The 23,458-nt window shown below is 37.9% G+C and overlaps 1 protein-coding gene across 1 annotated transcript in view; it reads right to left on the bottom strand.

The window, feature by feature from the left end:
- LOC126194994 (protein unc-80 homolog) overlaps positions 1 to 23,458 on the bottom strand; it is a 1,036,886-nt gene that overhangs the window by 137,109 nt on the left and 876,319 nt on the right. The window contains exons 52-53 of the mRNA XM_049933411.1: positions 4,305 to 4,508; positions 3,976 to 4,092 (exon numbers count right to left, since the gene is read on the bottom strand). Of these exons, the coding sequence (XP_049789368.1) occupies positions 3,976 to 4,092; positions 4,305 to 4,508 (321 nt within the window). The remainder of the gene's footprint in view (positions 1 to 3,975; positions 4,093 to 4,304; positions 4,509 to 23,458) is intronic.

Raw genomic sequence — 23,458 nt, 5'->3', positions numbered from 1 at the left:
TAATTATCATTTTATGCCCGCACCTGATACTGAGTATTGCCCAAATAATCTCACGTGCAGCTTCAATTTCCATCTCGGTGGATTTGAGTTTTTTGGCCACTGTGACAAATACATCATCTCCATTTCCCATTTGCCTATCCTTTCAATATATACTTAAATTTTCCCCAAAAATCTCACTGCTATCATTTTTAAGTTTTGTTATATTAGGTTTTTTATTTACATGTAAGTTAATGTTATTAGTCTTTTTTATATTAAGAGCTACTTTATTGTTATTTGACCAGTTTTGGACTGCCAAAGGTGCCTTTCAGCTTTTACTTCTAACATTTCTGATGTCTTGTCTGTAATTATTATATTTCTGTCATGAGCAAATAATAGTTTCTCCTTGTGTGACCCACAGTTGCAAGTCATTAATGTGAATGAGAAACAGTATTGGGCCTAAAATGCTCCCCTGAGAGATACGAATGTTCAAGTATACTTGATCTGAAAGATGTTTTACCATATAATTTCATCCATTTGAAATTTGGGATAGCTCTACCCTCTGCATTCTGTCTGCTACGTAAGACCTAAACCATTTATTTACCGCTCCCCTTATTCCTAGTGCTTCAAGGTTACCTAGAAGTATTTCATGATCAACAGCATCAAATGCTTAACTGAGGTCTAGGAAAATGCCTGTTACTTGTTCTCCTTTATCTGCAGCTTCTAAAACTACTTTTGTAAATTTTGCTATAGCAGCTTCTGTTCCCTTTCCAGTCCTGAAACCAAACAGTTCTTTGCACAGAAGTTGGTGTTTATTTCAATAATCCACCAGTCTGTTTTTCATAATAGTTTCTGTTCTTTTGGAAAAGGAAGACAGTAATGAAACTGGTCTGTAATTCTCTATGTTTTCTGTATCACATTTTTTGTGTATCAGAAGAGCTTTCATTTGCTTTAGGTTATCAGAAAGTAACCTGATGAGAATGACTCATTTATAATGTTTGTGAGGAGTGCTTTTATGCTGCTAATGCAATCTTTTAGTAGACATATTGGAACTACATCTAGATCTGTTGACATTTTCCTCTTAAATGGATGTACAATTCTATTGATTTTCTCCCCAGCGGTGGGTAAGATCAGCACTGTGTGAGGTACATAGTTAATTTTTCAAAGTGTTATGTATGTAAAAAAAAATATTGACTGCTATATGAAAAATTCTTTAGTACACAGCTATGAAACTAGAAACCAATACAATCTGCATCTAGAGAGGAAAAATAAAGTTAAAACTCAGCAGAGCTTGTTGTACAATGCTGTTAAATTATATAATAAATTACCCCAAAAAATAAAAGATATTGACACAATCGGACAGTTCAAAACAAAACTAAAATTTTTTTTATTAAATAAAAGTTACTACACAGTAATGGACTATCTGAATGAAAACATGTAGTGTAATTAAAGTATCCTGCATTGTAATACATGAGGAAATCAAAAATTGTACAGTACTATAAGAAAATTACAAATTACACAAGGATATAAAACTAATTTAAGATACCTCAAAAATGTGTGTAAATACAAATTTTATGTGTATAATTGTAGGTATATTGTATTGTATATGATTTTGCTGACGAAATCCACACAATGTAAATTGTTACATGGATTAATAAAGAAATCAATCAATCAATCAAAATTTTAGCTGTGCCTTGGCTTTGTGCTACCAGTTTCTTGTTTTACTATATTCCAAATGGCTTTGCTTTTATTGTTTGAGTTCTGTATGGTCTTATCATTTTGGATTCTTTTGGCTTCCTGAAGCAGTTTTCTGTATGTCATTTTGTATCTGAGAAAGAATCATAAGAAGGCCGGGATGCTCTATATTTTCTTTAATAGAACTGAGATATTCGAGAGTTTCAGACTATGTCCTGATACCTTTTGTTGCCCAGTTCTTTCTCCTCGAGTCCCCATCAGAATGTACTATCTTAAGACACCTCTTCAGATGTTAATTTGAATATATTTTTCACTTCATTGAATTTTTCATGTATGTGTGTTCCTCAATACGCCACTGACCATGTTGGGCTGGTCATCTGCATTGCGAATTCATATCATTTTCATTTCAAAAACACTCTTCTGTAGCTAACCACTTTTGTTTGTAGACATTTCAAGTTGTGCAATTTGACCAAAATGATCTGGTACCCCAAGGTTTTTAGCAGCTATCTTATAACATTTATGGTTAATACCAGTTACAATATGGTTAATAATGGAGGATGAGTCTTTGGTTATTCTTGTGGCATTTGTTACCCATTGTGAGAAACCATAACTGTACAGGATATTCAAGAATCTGTTGCTGACTTCATACACTTTCATGATATAGAATTTATATTTAAATCTCCACAAATAACAATATGTCCTTTATGATTACTTATCTTCTCCAAGACCTGTATTAATATGGTGAAAAAGGCCATTTTACATCACCATTAGGAGGCCTGTATAAGCACAGTATAAACAGTTTTTAATTGTATTTTGTTCTTTTAACACTACCACTTAGAATTCAAAGTGTTTTTCTTCACTCAGAGAAATTTTTACATAACTATATGAGCATCCACCCCTCATTAATGTTGTAACAAGCCAATTCATAAGAAGATAAAACTATGTATTCAGTTTCAGTTCCTTTGCACCAGTGGTTAGTAATGCAGACAACCAAGGTATCTATGGCTTCCAGTTAAATTTCCAATTGTTGCACTTTGTTTTTTATTGACTGAACATTCTGGTGTAATACTGTTAAATAATTAAAATTATGTATCATGGGTGCTCTTCCTTCCTTCCTTCTATTAAAAAATCCTTTAGCTGGGAAGAAGGCACTTTCATCCTTTTCCTCACATTGCTACTTGCTAATTCTTCTACAGTTGCTGTTCTGCTAATGTTACTGCTGCCATAGCTGTTGATACCTGGCCTGGTTGTAGTAATGACACTGCTACCATTACCATTGTTCTTCTCTTTTTGTTCTTCTGTTGCTATTGGTATAGCACTCCTTGTTGTTACTGCTGTTGTTGTAGCCACTGATAATTCTGAAGCTGATTCCTCTTCCGCCAATTTTATTTAAGTTGCTTCATTTGCAGCTGTTGCTTCTGTGACATCTACATGCAGGAGAGCAGGCTTATCTTCAATAGCCAGTTGTGGTTCCATTCTTGATTGGAGCCTCTTTTGTCTATTCCTTTGTAAATGAACATTTGAAAAGGAGTTAACATCAATATTTACATTAAATAGATCTTGACTTGGGGGGTGCTAACATTTCTAAAAAAAAAAAAATGAATTATTTAATTAAAGGAATAATTAAAGGACATCATATTGACAGTGGCGTGATCTAAATGTCACATAGCTGGGATCACAGGGGTGGGTTCAACCACCAGTTGGGAAGGGTGTCCTCCCTTCCTTTCTATGCAGATATGTGAAAGGTGTGTCATAAGTGTATTTGTAGAGTGCGGATGAGTGCAATGGATGCTTGTATAGTGTAGTGTTATGTCTGTGATTTATGATGAAGATGATGCGAGAAGTCTTGGCACATGGCCTTCTCCTCTTGCATAGCTCAATTTCCCTATGTGGAAGATGGGTCACCACCAACAGTAATACATTTCCTCCTGCAGAGAAGTTTTGGAATTTAATTGAAGACATTGACACAAAGAATGGTGATCAGGAGCTTTACTCCACCACTTCTCTTTGTCTTGTTGGCCAAAATGCTGTCAGTGAAAATTTGATCCATTGCCATGATTTGAACCAGTTTTCTTCAAAGCTGAGCGGCAATATAATTTCCTAAAAGTAATAATAAATTTACATCCATGGCATTTTGTTCCACAACAATGGTTTTGGCAAAGATTAGAGGTAGCAACTCTCTGAAAGTAATGCACCCATATACCAAATCATATCCAGTAATTTAAGTAGAACTTAATCAATAATCACTGAATTACCATTACCTGTGAGAACTTTAAGAAAACCCTTGACTACTTTCCTTCTTACCTGGCACGTATTAATGAGAGTTTTTAGATGTTGCATATGGACAATATATGGATATCTTGACAAAGTTTCATAAACGCCTTTCAACAACCCAGCAGCTGCTTCCCAGTCAGTGTGACGCTGAAACGTATACAGAAACAAAGTTTCAGTTAGACAGAGTATGATAAATTTAAAATTTTAAGCATATCCTCGTGCAAACTTAATTGGTATTATTTATATAGTTTCATTCACCATTCAGGAATTCTGGCACATGACAACAACAAAATTATAGTTACAATATAAGCACACTAGGTTTTCAATAGCTAATCTAATATATTTAGTATGTTACTTACCCTGATCGAGGGCTTTTTATAAATCTTGCTAAATGTTTTATCAAGTCTGCGTAAAATTGAAATCAGAGCTGGTCTCATTGCTTCATTTGTCCACTCTGTGGAGGGTAGAATCTCATTCATGTATCTTTGTAGACCACGACACATCATTGTGTCAGGATCATAGGGGGCAACCTTCAGAAGGCTATGTGCCACATCTGCAAGACGCTGTGAACATAGAAGCAGTCAAAATACAGGTAAAAATAAATAAATAAATAAACAAAGAAAAATAACACACAGTTGAAATCATAATGAGATCATATGTGAAGCATGATGGTCATTTTCCATATTTTCAGTGTCTGAAATGCAGCAGAATTTTTCAGGAAATGAACTGCTATTAATATATCTTTCACTTCATTTTCCTGAAATAATTAGCACAAAAATAATCAACTGATTTGGCAACAATATAGCATATTTGTCTGCTGTTTGTAATGGAATTGGTGAATGATGCTATCTCAACTATGAACTGAAACACACAATTCACATAATCGTAGCACTCGATACATACAAATACTCTGAGCACCCAATGCACTCAGACAAATAGATTACCTGATACACAATGATAGTTTTAACATCATATAACTTTTGGTATTCTTTGGTATATTAAATAAATTAAAGAAAATTATTTCACTTCATTAAATATACACTAAACTGCAGAATAAAGAATATTTCAAAACGTAAAAAGTTGTGTTGCCAAAAATTTTGTGTGAAACTTTTGAAATGATCCAAATCTATTATTATTACTATTTAAATAAATATCAACTATCAATATGTAATTGTTGCACTCTTCAGTTCAATGTGACATAAGCGTCACTGGCCCCTTTGTGTCTTGGTTGGTTTCTGGCACAAGATATGGGCATTTGGCAGTGTGGACTCTGTTCTGTTCTGAAGTACCACATTCTTGTTTTACTTGTGAATTGAGTAAACCTGTTGATCCTACAGCAACAAGTGGGAAGGAATTATATGTCTTAAACCATTGTGACACTCATCTGCTTTATTTCTTTATTGATAGCCCTTGGTGTCGACATCCTGCATTGTCATATTGGTTGAAAAATGGGGGGTGGAAGTTCAACATCGAATACAATAAATGATGTAGTTGACAGTTGCTCAGAATGGCCAATTCACTATTGGTTAACTTTTGATAAGCCTCATTAATAGTTTGCAGACAAACATCAGCATACTGTTACAACAGTTTGCTGTTGAACATCTATGAGCAGTAAATACCTGACCACACAGTTCACTATTTCTCAAATAAATTGAACAGACACTGTCATTGTTTTAACACATGGCCTATTTATGTTACACTAATTCCACTGTTCAGTTGACGCATTACTCTAATTCATACAGACTTCCCGTCTGAAAATCGGCTGTGGACTGACTGTCTTGGGACCAAAAATCAGGCCTTTATACGTCCTCACAATAACAGGCACTTTAACTATACACTGTTCAATGTTTAAGTTATAGAAATTACAATTAAAACATAGCTCATTCAATTAACTTAATATGTATAAAAATTCCTCCTTTTAAACAGTTACTTCTACCATGAAGGTTAGGCTGAATTATTTGTTTGAATGATGAAATTAACAGATATAGTTATACATACAATAATTTTGACACACCTGGTAATTATTTTGGAATTAAGGGCTGGCTTTGCTAACATGTCTTTGAATAAAGCCAAATAAATACTTAAAGATTCCTAGTAGTTATTCTTCCAAATGTTTCAAATTAGTACAAAATTTATACTTGTTTGTAAGTCAACAATATAATCTAAGTCAGAAACAATTACTGATTTCACCCTGTAACAAAAGATATTAACTAGGAATAGTCAAAATAAATTAGGAAATTGATGACATACACAAAACTAAGCACAAAATTAGATCTGGTGCTATATTTCTCAAGACTGAGGGCCAATCTTTCTCTTTTATGGAAATGCTGATTATACTCATGTATGTTAATAGCAATTACGCAAAACTGAAAATAAAAAATGAATTTAAGGAGGCATATAGCAAAAGAGCTTGCTTCGTCACACATTGAGCCTACTTCCAAGAAGAAACTACAATAGAATATCACAGAAAAGTTGCCAGGGGGGGGGGGGATAAAAAATGGAGAGGAACAGGGTGGGGCAGGCACATAGGCAGAGGACAGCACACAAAGAGAGTGGTAGATGAGAATGGGGAGTTGTGACAGGACAGAGAGTATGGAAGCTGTTGGGTGGAGGGTGTGGGGACAGTGTGTTAGCATAGGTTGAAGCCGCGATAATTTTGGAAGTGGAGACTGTATTATAAGGATAACTCCCATCTGTGCAGTTCAGAAAAGCTGAGGGTAGAGGCGATGATACAGATGGCTCAGGTAGTGAAGCAGTCAATGAAATCAAGCAAGTTATGTTCAGCTGCATGTTCTACCACAGGGTGGTCTACTTTGCTCTTGGCCCAAGTTTGGCCGTGGCCGTCCATCATGGTGGACAGCTGATTGGTAGTCATACCAATATAAATACCTGTGAAATGATTCCTACAGAGCTGGTATATGACACATGTAACTCCCACACTACTGTTCACATTAAGCAATAAGCAAAGTCTTTTATGACGATTTCAGAGGAGCAAATATTATAATAAACTTTCTAGTTTATTTAGATTGTCTTGTTGAGTTGGCTCCAGTTCTTGTTGTCTAGGGGCCTGATTCTTGAAGTTGAAAATCTCACTATTTAGGTAATCATGATTGGTTGGTATTAAATAAATTTGACGATTGTCGTTGCAGAATTTTTGTTTTTATGTAAATATATTTTAATACATCATATAGTATTTTGATTTTTCATATTAATAAATCCAAAATTACATTGTTCACACAAAAATACATCCGATCAAATCACAGGCATGCTGATGACTCCCGCACTCTGCGGAAGAAACCATATTCCAAAGGATGTACAATTTTTCTTAACAAATGAATTTCTACTAGTTTCTGTTACATAATTAATTTCGATTATTGTTTCATAAATGAATCCAAAAATAAACATAGTAAATAGCAGAGGACTTAGTAATTTCAAATGTTTCTAAAAATGTTAATGTTAACTGTACATTCAGAATTAGTGCTCATCGGTTATAGCATCGAAACTAAAATATTTTCTAAAGTAATTCCTTTTTCATAAATTTTACTTGAAATATAACATACTGTGTATAAATGATATGGTTATAATAGAGGGAAACATTCCACATAGGAAAAATATATCTAAAAACAAAGATGATGTGACTTACCAAATGAAAGTGCTGGCAGGTCGACAGACACACAAACAAACACAAACATACACACAAAATTCACACAAAATTCAAGCTTTCGCAACAAACTGTTGCCTCATCAGGAAAGAGGGAAGGAGAGGGAAAGACGAAAGGATGTGGGTTTTAAGGGAGAGGGTAAGGAGTCATTCCAATCCCGGGAGCGGAAAGACTTACCTTAGGGGGAAAAAAGGACGGGTATACACTCACACACACATATCCATCCACACATATACAGACACAAGCAGACATATTTAAAGACAAAGAGTTTCCTTTTTTCCCCCTAAGGTAAGTCTTTCCGCTCCCGGGATTGGAATGACTCCTTACCCTCTCCCTTAAAACCCACATCCTTTCGTCTTTCCCTCTCCTTCCCTCTTTCCTGATGAGGCAACAGTTTGTTGCAAAAGCTTAAATTTTGTGTGTATGTTTGTGTTTGTTTGTGTGTCTGTCGACCTGCCAGCACTTTCATTTGGTAAGTCACATCATCTTTGTTTTTAGATATACTGTGTATAAAAATATATGAAAGTTTTCAGAAAAGCAACTGAGATAATATTGATCTGTCCAAAATTCAAAAACTAGTATTGGTATCCATAACAATTGTTGAAGAAAAAAATGCTAGTGGAGAATGTCCCGTTACACATGGATTGTTTCACGGATTTCAAACCAACAACCTCCTTCCTAGTCATCATGACCAACTATATCCTCACCCACAATTACTTCTTTGAAGGCATTATCTAAAATCAAATCTGGGGTAAAGCTGCAAGCACCCGCATGGAATCATCCTAAGCCAAACTATTCATGGTCCATCTAAAGAAATCCTTCCTAAAACCCAGAATCCTAAAATCCTTACCTGGTTCAGATTCATTGATGACATCTTTGCTCTCTGGATCAAAGGTAAGGACACCCTATCCACATTCCTCCAGAACCTCAACAACTTCTCCCCCATTTGCTTCACCTAGTCCTTCTCAACCCAACAAGCCTCCTTCCTTGATGATGCCCTCCACCTCAAAGATGGCTACATCAGCACCTCCGTCCATATCAAACCTACTACCCACCAGCAATACCAGCACATCAACAGCTGCCATCCATCCCATACCAAGAAATCTCTTCCGTACAGACTGGCCACCTGCGGTTTATTCATCTGCAGTGCAAACAGTCCCTCTCAAAATATACCGAGTGTCTCACTGAAGCCTTCACTGACCATTATGATCCTCCCAACCCTGTACAAAAACAAATCTCCCACCACCTCCCAAAGTCCCATAGTCTGGTCACAGAGGAGCATTCCCTACATAACTCAGTACCACCCAGGACCGTAGCAACTGAATTACATTCTCCACCAGGGTTTTGATTACCTCTTGTCATGCTCTGAAATGAGAAATGTCCTGCCCACTATCCTTCCCACTCCTCCCACAGTGGTATTCCACTGTCCACCGAACCTACATAGTATACTTGTTCATCCTTACACAACCCTTGCTAACAATCCCTACCTCATGGCTCATAGCCCTGTAACAGACCTATATGCAAGACCTGTCCAATACATCCTCCCACCACCACCTACTCCAGTCCAGTCACTAACATCACCTATCCCATCAAAGGCAGGGCTACCAGTGAAAAGAGTCATGTAATCTACACGCTAAGCTACAACCACTGTGCTGCATTCTTTGTAGGCATGACAACCAAGAAGCCGTCTGTCCTCATGAATGGCCACTGAAAAACCGTGGCCAAAAAACTAGCATACCACCTTTTTGCTGAACACACTGTCAAACATGATATCCTTCATTTTAATGACTGCTTCACAGCCTGTGCCATATACATCCCTCCCATCAACATCAGCTATTCTGAATTGTGCAGGTGGGAACTTCTTCTGCAATACATCCTATGTTGCTGTAACCCTCCTGGCCTCAACCTCAACTTTCATTAAGTCACAGTCCTCACCCATCCAGCCTATTACTCCCTTTTCCCATTCCAGCACTACACGGCCACCGTTCCACTACCACACCCAGTCTTTTTATTTCTCTCCTTCTCTGCTATCCGTCCCCCCTGCCCTCCCGTACTCTCTGTCTAACCTGCAGCACTTCACTGTCCGCAACCCCCACCATACTATCCCTCCCCTTCCCTGCCCCAGCTTTGTCCTTCCACCACCCAGTCGCCACTCCCATCGTGCACTGGTGATGGTGCTCGCAGTGTGGTTTTAGTTGTCTGAGACTGCAGTCGTGTGTGTGGGTTGCATTTTCGTGAGTGTGTATGCATGCACATGCGCGCCACGCACCTGTGTATGTGTGTTTGTGTGTGTGTGTGTCTAATGTTGATGAAGGCCTTAATGACAGAAAGCTTTAAAATGTGATAGTCTTTTTGTTGTACCTCTCTGCGATTCAGCATCTCTGCTATAAGAAGAGCAGCAACTTTCCTTCTCATAGTACAGAGTTTTGTACTCTATTTATTAAAGCACAGAGTGATTGTTCCCCTGAAGGTGATGCCTTATAGACACAGGTAGTCAGGTTTCAAGTGCATCAAAGTATTTTGTAAAAAACTGAGACATGAAAAAGATTATGTTGAAATGACTGTAACAACTGATACACACAGTAAAGTAGTAAAACAGTAAAATTTGCTAACTTATTCTATAGAAAGTGTTACTTTTGCACTTGGATATACCCGAACATAGTGGGGATGTCTTGAATAAGAAATGTCAGTGCAGGACACAAACTTTTCATACAACATTAAATATGAAATGTATTTGCACCAGTTTTATTAAGACAAACATAACTTCTAGTTGTTGTTGTGGTCTTCAGTCCTGAGACTGGTTTGATGCAGCTCTCCATGCTATCCTGTGCAAGGTCTCCATCTCCCAGTACCTACTGCCACCTACAGCCTTCTGAATCTGCTTAGTGTATTCATCTCTTGGTCTCCCTCTACAATTTTTACCCTCCATACTGCTCTCCAATACTAAATTGGTGATCCCTTGATGCCTCAGAACATGTCCTAGCAACCGATCCCTTCTTCTAGTCAAGTTGTGTCACAAGTTTCTCTTCTCCACAATTTTATTCAATACATCCTCACTAGTTATGTGATCTACTCATCTAATCTTCAGCATTCTTTTGTAGCACCACATTTCAAAAGCTTCTATTCTCTTCTTGTCTAAACTATTTATTGTACAAGTTTTATTTCTATACATGGCTACACTCCATGCAAATACTTTCATAAATGACTTCCTAACACTAAAATCTATACTCGATGTTAACAAATTTCTCTTCTACAGAAACGCTTTCCTTGCCATTGCCAGTCTACATTTTATATCCTCTCTACTTCGACCATCATCAGTTATTTTGCTCCCCAAATAGCAAACCTCATTTACTACTTTAAGCGTCTTATTTCCTAATCTAATTCCCTCAGCATCACCCGACTTAATTCGACTACATTCCATTATCCTCGTTTTGCTTTTGTTGATGTTCATATTATATCCTCCTTTTAAGATACTGTCCATTCCGTTGAACTGCTCTTCCGAGTCCTTTGCTGTCTCTGACAGAATTACAACGTCACTGGCGAACCGCAAAGTTTTTATTTCTTCTCCATGGATTTTAATACCTGTTCCGAATTTTTCTTTTGTTTCCTTTACTGCTTGCTCAATATACAGATTGAATAACATCGGGGATAGGCTACAATCCTGTCTCACTCCCTTCCCAACCACTGCTTCCCTTTCATGCCCTTCGACTCTTATAACTGCCATCTGGTTTCTGTACAAATTGTAAATAGCCTTTCGCTCCCTGTATTTTACCCCTGCCACCTTCATAATTTGAAAGAGACTATTCCAGTCAACATTGTCAAAAGCTTTCTCTAAGTCTACAAATGCTATAAACGTAGGTTTGCCTCTCCTTAAACTATCTTCTATGATAAGTCGCAGGGTCAGTATGGCGTCATGTGTTCCAATATTTCTACAGAATCCAAACTGATCTTCCACAAGGTCGGCTTCTACCAGTTTTTCCATTTGTCTGTGAAGAATTTGTGTTAGTATTTTGCAGCCACAGCTTATTAAACTGATAGTTCGGTAATTTTCACATCTGTCAACTCCTGCTTTCTTTTGGATTGGAATTATTGTATTCTTCTTGAAGTCTGAGGGTATTTCATCTGTCTCATACACCTTGGTCACCAGGTGGTAGAGTTTTGTCAGGCCTGGCTCTCCTAAGGCTATCAGTAGTTCTAATAGAATGTTGTCTACTCCCTGGGCCTTGTATCGACTTAGGTCTTTCAGTGCTCTGTCAAACTCTTCACGCAGCATCATATCTCCCATTTCATCTTCCTCTACATCCTCTTCCATTTCCAGAATATTGTCCTCAAGTACATCACCCTTGTGTAGACCCTCTATATACTCCTTCCACCTTTCTGCTTTCCCTTCTTTGCTTAGAACTGGGTTTCCATCTGAGCTCTTGATATTCATACAATTGGTTCTCTTTTCTCCAAAGGCCTCTTTAATTTTCCTGTAGGCAGTATCTATCTTACCCCTAGTGAGATATGCCTCTACATACTTACATTTGTCCTCTGGCCATCTCTACTCATCCATTTTGCACTTCATGTCGATCTCATTTTTGAGACGTTTGTATTCCTTTTTGCCTGCTTCATTTACTGCTTTTTAATATTTCCTCCTTTCATCAATTAAATTCAATATTTCTTCTGTTATCCAAGGATTTCTACTAGCCGTTGTCTTTTTACCTACTTGATCCTCTGCTGCCTTCACTATTTCGTCCCTCAAAGCTACCCATTCTTCTTATACTGTATTTCTTTCCACCATTCCTGTCAATCATTCCCTTATGCTCTCCCTGAAACTCTTTACAACCTCTGGTTCTCTCAGTTTATCCAGGTTTTTTGCAGTTTCTTCAGTTTTAATCTACAGTTCATAGATTGTGGTCAGAGTCTACATCTGCCCTTGGAAATGTCTTACAACTTAAAACCTGGTTCCTAAATCTCTGTCTTACCATTATGTAATCTATTTGAAACCTTCCAGTAGCTCCAGGCCTCTTCCATGTATAAAATCTTCTTTTATGATTCTTGAACCAAGTGTTAGCTATGATTAAGTTATGCCCTGTGCAAAATTCCACCAGGCAGCTTCCTCTTTCATTTCTTACCCCCATTCAATATTAACCTACTACATTTCCTTCTCTTCCTTTTCCTACTATCGAATTCCAGTCACCCATGATTATTAGATTTTCGTCTCCCTTCACTATCTGAATAATTTATTTTATCTCATCATTCATTTCATCAGTCTCTTCGTCCTCTGCAGAGCTAGTTGGCATATAGACTTGTTATGACATTTAAATTAATAACATAAAATTTTAAAAAGTAGGAGAACTTGTAGACAGAGATATATTACGATTAGACATACAAGGCATCAGCTGAAATCTTTATTATGGCAATATAGTGATGTTTTAGCAACATCCCAGGGAGACAAAGCATATAGTTAACTTTACAGTTAAAACCGCAATGCAAACTATATGATACCTATAGTAAACGAGCTTCTGTTAGGAAATTGTTACAAAAAATGAAAAAATGTAATATTAGAGAAATAAATGTCAGCCCATATAACAATCCACTTGTAGTTGTATCAGAGAAATTGAGGAGTGAGGCTAGATTTGAACTATAGACACTTGAGTAAATTTTTGTACAGAGAAACAGATTGCCCTAAGAGCACTGTCAAACTATTACATAAATTCAAAAATATTCATACAATCTTAAGATTACATGTAAAATCAATTTTTCACCAGGTCCCATAAATACCAGAGTCCAGAAAGTATATTGTTTTCCTTTATGGTGGGGAATATTACAAATATTGTGTGGTATCTTACAGTTTGAACTCAACTGTAGCAAAACTCATCGGAGTATTAGATCATGTAATTGGAGAACAAATTCTACCTAAATTAACAGTTTATGTTAACAAAAATTTTTTAACTGGGAAAAAGTGGAATAAACTCACTGAACTTCTGAAACATGTAAGTGAAAATCTTAGACAAGGTGGAATGATACTAAAACCATAAAAATGTAAATCTACAGGGTCTGAATTAAATTTTTTCTAACATGTTATTACCAAAAAGGGAATTTTGGCAGATCCCGAGAAAATTAAAGCTATATTAGAATTTCCAGCTCCATGTAATGGAAAACAACTCAGATCTTTTTACTGGTTTTATGGCTTTTATAGAAAATTCATAAATAGACTAAGTCTAAATGCAATTTGTCTAAATAACTTCAGACTAGGCTCAGAATTATTTCAGGAGAAAGAAGACAGAGAATCTATAGGTGATATAACTGCATGTGTAAGTGGGATGCTTTTAAAATATGAAGCAACTTACACAGTCATTGAAAAAGAGATATTAGTTACACACTGGGCATTCAAATAATTTTAGAACTTATTTTCTTGGACATAAGGTAAAAGTATATTCCAATCACAAAGGCTTAAGCTATCTACAAGAGTGCAGACTTCACCACAACAGACACACCAGATGGGTGATGTACTTACAACAATCTGACAATGAGATAAAATACAATACATTAAAGGATCTGACAATGTTGTTGCAAAAGCTTTTTCAGAATTGCCATTAGGAGGAATTAATGAAATGTTTGGTCAAGATGATGAAAGATAATTTGAAATGTCGTATGCAAAGGTGTACATGATAAAAAATCACTGGATCTAAATACAAAAAGATTAGGAGAAGTTAGAACCATGGTCCCTGCTGGAGACGGCTAAAAAGTATTTAAGTAAAAAGAAGTATGAATAATTGGACAAGAATTACAAGGTACTAAAGATGTAGCGATTGTGTTTGTGTGAGCTGTCACAGCGTTTGTGCACAAGCTGCCAGAGGCACTTAGTTTTGTTTCATCCTCTGTTTAGTGTGACATTCATGTACATCACATAAGATGATAATTTTTTGGCAGTTAGAGACAGTACTGTCAAGCTCTTCTCTAGTGCTAACTAGTCTCAAATAGTAGTTTTTTTCTGTGTTTATAGGTAAAATTATCTTTTTTTCATTTCTGGTACACTGGGGTTCATATTTAGTACAATAGGCTGAGTATCTCAAACAAGCAATTATAGTTGTTCAGACTGTTAACATTTAGCTGCACCAACATTGGTGATCCTGATGTGATACCAGCCTATGTGTTCAGTTTATGTAACCAGGAGATGCAGGAATAACTTTCAAGGATGAATAAGAATTTTTATGAAATGCAAGACACACCAACTGCTGAAGTACCTTCAGTATTGTGACTCACTGTGAGACTTCCTAGTTTATGGCCTCTTAATCTTGCTTTATGGTTTGTCCTCCTGCCTTATCATTTGTGTAGGTATAAGCACACTTTCATTATGCTGGAATAACTGATGGATTTGACTACATTTGACTTAGTGGTCTGCCAGCGTCATCATCACTATGCAGGTCAAGTTGAAGATGCAATAACTTCACCTCCTAAACAAGATTATGACAAACCCAAGGCCAAATTAATTCACAAGGTTTCCAACTCACAAGAAGAGTATGTGGGATAAGTCCTAATGTAAGAAGATACTGGTGAAATAAAACTGTCGCAATACCTTAGGCTCTTAAAGTGCCTCTGTACCTGATACCTTGCTATTCACACTGTGGAGTATCCATCTCCCAGCCCACGTGAAAGTTATAATAGTGTCTTATACATAAATGCCATTAGACATAGTCACAAGTTTGGCCAAGAGGATACAAGATGTAGTAATGCAGACTTTGATCAGTGCAGTGGCAGCACCATGCAGCAGTGCTTTTTCATCAGCGGTAACTTGCACAGATTATGATCACCTCAGAGATAAAGTCGACACTGACTAAACAGATTAGGGAGCAACCTGAGCAACAAAAGGGGCTGCTACCACAAGAGACCATGTAGTCATTCCTCTACAGACTCCTTGGCCCCTAGTGATGCCGAGCAGCTGCGTTCTGTTTGCTGGTATCACAGGATGTTGGGAGATCAGGTATACAGATGCAGCTCACCTTGTGGTTACCCAAATGCCAGCAGCAGTTGGATGTAGGTGCATCCAACAGCCAACTGCTATCTCAGCATCTCTCTATCAGTGATCAGAAGATGGGATAAAAATTTCTTGTTGATCCTGGTGTATTTATCCTTGTACCTTACTGTACATTTGAAAGCCACTGACTTCATTCAAGCCACTGACTTCATTCTGCCTCCCTGCAGGAAACAATTCATCCATAGCAATTTATGGCAACCAACATGTTGAACTGGCCCTGGGACTGCACCGTGCCTTACCCTACAATTTCATCATTGATAACATCGCGGAACCCACAATCTGGGCAGAATTCCCAGTGCATTATTATCCGCTACTGCATGTGGTGAATGCAGGACTGGTTCACTGCATCACAGACCTTACAACTGCTGGATACCAGCACAGCACAGTGATACATAGCACCAAGCTTGTCCAGGTGGCAGGTTGTAAATACACTGAGCTACTTGAACAGTTTCCAGGTATAACATCACCTCCAGGTGTTCTGAGAGACGTACATCACAATATCATTCATTAAATTAAAATGACCATTGGATCATCAGTTTTGTGCTGACCTATGCAATTACCTCCTGATCATCTGGGTATCACAAAGGCAGAATTTGACTCCATGCTCAAAGAATGTATTATTTGGCCTTCTAGCAGTCCGTGGTTATCATCTTTTCACTTGGTGCCCATGTGGTGATTATTATGCACTTAATGAAAGGACAGCACCAGACAGATATCCAGTACCTTTATTAAGAAAGTTTAACTATGCTCGGCATTGTGCAACTGTGTTTATTGTGGTAGACTGCACAAAGGCTGTCATGCAAATTCCTGTGGCAGATGAGGACATCTCAAAGACAGCCTTTTGGCTTGTTCAAGAACCTCTTTATGAAATGTGGTCTACAGAATGCTGCACAGTCTTGGCAAAGATTTATTGACTCTGTGCTGCAAATATTGTCTTTCTGTTGTGCCCATCTAGATGATAGCCTAGTCGTTTTGGCCACTGCAAAACAGCACCATCAACACTTGCTGGAAGTTTTTAAACACTTAGAGTACCATGGTGTCATACTGAATAGTGCTTGTGTATTTTGCCGACCATATATTACCTTTTTGGACCATCTGATTTTGTAGGGAGGGTCGTTATCACTTCCTGAGAAAGTAGAAGCCATAATGAAAATTTCACTCTCTGAAACCATCAGGAAACTATGTCATTTCTTAGAATTGGCAAATTTTTAATGTCGTCATCTGCCCCACTTTGCTGAATTACAAAAAACGTTAAGCTGCAGCACTTTCTGGATCTAACACTAAGGGAAATTCTCTGATCCAGTGGACAGATGCAGTGAGCTTTGCCTTTGAAGCAGCAAATCAATGCATAGCAAATGCTGCAGTCCTGGCACATCCCACATTCAATGCACCTCTAGCATTGGTGGTAGATGCTAGCCAGAGTGCTATGGCTGCAGTATTACAACAGCTAGTCAACGGTGCTTGGAAACCATTTGCCTTCTTCTTACACGAGCTCTCACTTTCACAAAAATGGAGCACTTACGATGATGAACTTCTTGCTGTTTATGAATCGATCATGTAGTTTTGCCCCCAGTTGGAAGCCAGAGAGTTCACAATTTTTACTGATCACAAGCTGCTTGTCTATGCTTTTAGACAGAACAACAATAAATGCTCACCACACCAGTACTATCATTTGCAGTTCATTGCCCATGTCGATACTGACGACGGTCATAATTCAGGCAATGACAACAGGTTAGTTGACTGTTGTGAGTTACCAGCATAACAAATACTATTGTTTTTCTACAACTTGCAAAAGCACAAGAATCTGATCTGGAACTAGAGAATCTACTGAAAGATGTAGCATCCAACCCTACAGTTACAGCTGGTCGACGTTCCTGGCGCAGACATGAAGCTATACTGCAATATTTCTAAAGGAAGGCCTCATCTTTTGTTGCTATCTGCATTCTGCACATGTGATTTTCACAGCCTGCACAACCTGTGTCATGTCATCCTGGCACTGGTCATCAACCTGTCTGGTTTAAAAACATTTTGTATGACCTGGTATGCAAGAAGATTGTCACAAGTGGACTGGTGGGTGCATTCACTGTCAGCTCAGCAAGATATCTACTCACATACTTGCACCTGTGGGAGATTTTCCAGATATGAGGACATTATTTATGTACATGCACATTGACGTAATAGATCCACTACCTCCATCAAATGGTCAGAGCTCTTTGTTAACTGCAGCTGATCATTTCACTCATTGGCCTGAAGCAATACCAGCTGACAATGCTTTGGCAGAAACGCTAGCCTTCAAGTTTGAAATGGACGTCATACTTGCGTTATCTACTACACATCATGACAGACTGAGGTCAACAATATTAATCAGAGCTATTTTCTCAACTTAGCATATTCTGCGGCACTATGAATCTTAGGAGAAGAAGCTTCCACCCAGTGAGCAATGGTATGACTGAACGATGCCACCATTCTTTGAATGCTAACCTGATGTGTCATGACACTAGCTGGACAACAGCCTTGCCCATGGCCCTGCTCGGTCTTCACAGCACATATACACTGGGCATGGATCATGCATCAGCAGAGTTTGCGTACGCCAAGGCAGTACTCCTGGGTGAACTCACTGACCAAGTTCCATGCAGTTTCCTGATCACAACTAAACAGACTTTGTTTATAGCCTGAAGGGACACACTGCTCATATTCACCCTCGCTAAACATCCATACATGGCAAGACCCCAATCTATGTGCATTGTGATTTAGAAACATACAAATGTCATGTTGTGCACAGATTGCGTCAAACCAGCACTAAAACTGCCTTACACAAGTCTGGATTGTGTCATCAAAAGATGAGCATGAACTGTGGACATTCTAGTGAACCACAAAACTAGTACAACAGAGCTAGACCAGATTACATTTTCCCAGAAGTACGGTCAATACACGTACCACAGAACCAGCCTGAACCTCTTCCTCTAACACAACAGCATGAACATAGGACATGGAGAAGATGTTGAGTGCCCTTCTCAACAAGGTTTTTGGAAGAGGCTCTGCTTCCCCTGAAGGGGCTGATGTAGTAATTAAAATTGTCAGTTATCGTCAGCTGCTGTGTTCATGTGTGCTGTCAATGAATTCGTGCACCAGCCAGCAAAGGTGCTTGGTTTTGTTTTGTTCTGTGTGTAAAAAGCCTCAAGTATCATCAACTATCTTTTCTGTATTTATTGGTAGATTAATGTTTATTTATACCTGTTACAATGGAGTTCATGTTTGTATAACTGGCTGACATATACTGATATATGACATACATTATTACATTGCATCCTGGATCTTCCATTGTTTGTTATCTTGATATATGTTGTGTTCTACTCCTGCCACTAGATGAGTAGATTTTTTATCTATCCAGTTACACTGTACAATTAGGTGAGTATCTCAAATGCACAATTACAGTTGTCAAATTGACAAAGGGAGCATTTTTTAGAAGAGTAGATGTAGATTCTGATTAACTGGAAACTACACTGGCCAGACAAAGAAGCAGAGAGGTTAATTAAATACATACAAAAAAGCTATGGCCATTGTGCCATTCAAACATTACAGGAAAATGTTTATATGTGATCGGAGGCTTTCCTGGTATATGTGTTGTTTCCAGGGCTCTCGGGTGTCCAACCAGACGTGATCGTTGAAGCCGCATGATATTTTGGTGAATAACCTTTCTGCCATCATCAGGTGGTTCTGATGGAATAGTCCATCAGCTCACTGTCAGTGTTATTTATGTCCATCAGTCGGGCTTTGCTTTCATATGCTGATGGTCCGACTGCGGCTTCAGACATTCCGAATGCGAGCGCCAACGCTTCAATTGCGGCCACCGGCAATCCGTTTGTGGGCAATGATCCAGGTCCACGCCATCGCCAGCATCGCTCCGGGCGGAGGAAGATGCAGAATCCTGTGGAGTGTCCCAGGCGGCCATCATGGAAGGATCTTGTGTCCGCTTGAGGCGTGACTCCTTGATAGAGCTAAGTAATGGTTTCCATGCCTTGCTGAGTTGAAACCCTGTGTCTCGGTTTATTTGATTGCCTGTTACATGAAGTTCAATGGCCTCCTTGAAGATGCTGTTCCAGTAGAAGCCAGAATCTTCGTCTCTTTCTATTTTGCGTTGTGTCTAGTTTCCAAGCAGTGTTCTGCCAGTGCCGATTTGTTGGGCTGGCCTAGGAACGTGTGGTGTTGGTGTTCTCTGCAGTGGGTCTTCGACTGTCCAGATGAACAAAATCTGCACAAAGAACTCAAACACCTAGAAAATGTGTTCTGCAAGATTGGGTACAGCAATCAACAGATCCAGACAGCCCTCAGATGATGGAAACAGCGGAAACCCACATGAAGAGCAGTCTAAAGATGAGGAACTAGGCCTTGCCTTTCTGCTGTATGCAGGCAACATGACGTCAAAAATGGGGAGACTGCTAAAACAACACAAAACTGACATGGTCTTCTGACCGCCATCCAAGATATGTGCCTTACTAGGGACAGTGAAAGACATTTGGCCTCAAGAAAGCAGGCGTATATAATATTCAATGTGGTTGTGGGAAATCCTACATTGGTTAAACAATCCAAACAGTTGAAGACCATCAAAGCCATCTGATGATGGCGGAAAGGTTATCCTCCAAAATATCGTGGGACTTCAGCAATTGCATCCAGCTGGACATACAAGAGGCCTGGAAACAAATGGAAAATTTACTATAAGTTTCCTTTAATTTACGTCTATGGTCACAAATTTTTTGGTAACAGATTACCAGTTTTGGACTATAATGACCATCACCAGATCTGCAGCAAAAAATGGGAAAAACATAAATACACTCTCAGATTGTCTACAGATTAAAAACAATAAATAGACCATAATGAAAAGTACTACTGACATATATGCATTTGTGCACTTTAAGTATGAAGAGGCATACCTGTTTTATAAAAACAAAGGCGTAATGTACTGCAGCCATAGAGGCATTGTCAAATGTTAAATGCAGCATCAGCACCAGCATCATCAAATATATATAAATAACATCATATGCATGAGTCATGTTGTCAGTAGCACTACTGTTCAAAACAAGCTGCCGTACAGTAGCCACAAGATGTTTGTACTGTAAGTTCACCAGATGTCGCTAATGTTGGCATACAATAGTTTTGTGACCATGGACGTAAATTGAAGGAAACTTATTGTATATATGGGCCACTCTTTTATTCACAGCAATGTCGCAGTTTGGAAAAATTTACTTTTATAATAAGTCTAAAAGAATAAGAAAAAGAGTTATCAATGGCAGAGAGTCAGCACAAGCAACAGGACATGTCAAGGAGACATGCAAAACAATATTCCATTAATACCTTTGGATTTAATTATGATCAATTTTTATTAACTCCTGTTAAAATGTAAAGGTAGACACTGTTACATTTTTTGTACGGTAGATGTCTTCTCTATATTTACGTGTACCCAGTCCAATTGAAAATGGTTATTTCAGACACATTGGTAATTTAAAATTGGAGTTTGTCTATTAGCCAAAACACTTGAGAAGTGTTGCAGAGTGCAAAGGTTTTCAATGTACACAATGATCCATTTGAAATTCCAGAAAATAAACATTCTAATACATATCGATTGATTTATCTGAAATCTAGGAAGCTTCTTGGGCTTAGGAACTTGATTTCTTTGAAACAATATAAGCAGAAGGGTAGAGATGACTCATAAAAAATTGAAGTTGAAAGAATATTTTTGAACTAGTTAAACACTGATTCATTTATGCATTAGCAATGAGCTTGACATATACATGACCTCAAGCCATTCTTGCTCTACTTCTATCTGTTAATGTTATCTCTGTCTATCTATTCTCTCTCTCTAGTATCTGAAAATTACTGTTACTGATTTATGAATTTTTCTTGTTAAAATTTTTATTGCTCACTAGAATGTCACTAATTCAAACATTAGTGACAGAGTCTAGTCAGCAAAAAAAGATTCATGCAAGAAACATTATGACATATTTATGTGTCCAATCTTCAGTATTGTCACAAAACATTTGCTGATCTTTTATCATTTGTATATTTATGACAAGTCTCATACTCATACCCTTTTCTATGTGTCTATGAACATTTGTTGGCTCATTTTTTACACCTTCCCTAGAGATGTCAATTGTCCATTCTGCAAACCTGCATTGCGAATTTATATTGGTGAGCAGTTGTTTTGGATGATATGCAGCTATATTTTTTGAGTCAACCCCTTTCTTATCCTTACTTTCTTGCTTTACCATTGTTACTATTATTTCCTTGTTCTTCTGGTGATGAAGGGTGGTTTTGGCTGGACTTCTCCAACAGTACCAGATCTACTATTTTATTTTCCAGCCATATATTTTGAGGTATTCAAATTTCCTTGTAGCAATGTCTAAGCTATTTTATTGTCTTGTGTTCTTGAAGTTTGGTGTGTTATTTCTTTTGTAAGTAATCAGCTGCAGAACTAACTGCAAAGTTAGTATTCCATGCACACTGTAAAATATGTGTAGTAACAGAATGAAAAGTGTTTGTAATGATGAAGGCAATCCACTCATTTCCTGTGTCCTATGATTGTTAAATATTACCACCGTCATGTGCATAATTAGTGAGGTTTATGACTCTTTTAAGAATTAATAATATCAAATCAATTTATAATTGATACATGACTACAATCTGCAAATAAATTCAGTATCAAACTTTCATAATATTTCTTCCTACATGTTACATAATAGGATATTTTTCTTGCTTTTTTGTCAATGATATGTTTATCTTCTAAGAATTTTGTATGAATATTTGCCCCTACATGAACTGTGGGCCTTGCCATTGGTGGGGTGGTTCATGTGCCTCAGTGATACAGATGGCCGCACTATACATGCAATCACTTTGGAGGGGTATCTGTTGAGAGGCCAGACCAATGTGTGGTTCCTGAAGAGGGGCCGCAGACTTTTCAGTACTTCCATTGGCAACAGTCTGGATAACTGTCAGATCTGGCCTTGTAATATCATTCAAAACAACTCTGCTGTGTTGATTTTGCAAACAGATAAAAGTATAGGGAAACTATAGCCACAATTTTTCCAGAGGACATGAATGCTAAATGATGAGGGATCCTCTTCGGCTAAAATATCCTAGAGTTTAAAATCTGGGTGGGGCTACTCAGGAGGATGTTGTCATCAGGAGAAACAAGTTGTATGCTAAATGATGATGGATCCTCTCAGGTAAAATATCCTAGAGTTTAAAACCTGGGTGGGGCTACTCAGGAGGATGTTGTCATCAGGAGAAACAAGTTGTCATCAGGAGAAACAAAACTGGCATTCTACAGATCAGAGAGTGGAATTTTAGATATCTTATATGTGCAGGTAGGTTAGGAAATTTAAAAAGGGAAATGGATATGTTGATGTTAGAGATAGTGGGAATTAGTGAAGTTCAGTGGTAGGAGAAACAGGACTTCCGGTCAGGTGAATACCAAGTTATAAATACATTATAAATACAAATTCAAATAGGGGTAATGCAGGAGTAGGTTTAATAAATGAATAAGAAAATAGGAATGCAGATAATCTACTATGAATCGCACGGTTAACACATTATTGTAGCTGAGATATACACAATGTCCACACCCAAAACGGTAGTCCAGGTTCATATGCCATCTAGCTCCACATATGCTGAAGAGACTGATGGAATGTATGATCAGATAAAAGAAATTATTCAGATAATTCGGGAGGCAAAAATTTAATTGTGATGGAAGACTGGTGTTCGAGCAGGAAAAAGAAGAAAGGGAAAAATAGTAGGCAAATATGGCCAGGGGGAAAGGAATGAAAGAGGAAGCT

This window comes from Schistocerca nitens, chromosome 7 (genome assembly GCF_023898315.1).
Source record: "Schistocerca nitens isolate TAMUIC-IGC-003100 chromosome 7, iqSchNite1.1, whole genome shotgun sequence".
NCBI lineage: Eukaryota > Metazoa > Arthropoda > Insecta > Orthoptera > Acrididae > Schistocerca > Schistocerca nitens.
The sequence above is the reverse complement of the archived record's forward strand: the minus strand, read 5'-3'. Positions and strand labels throughout refer to the sequence as shown.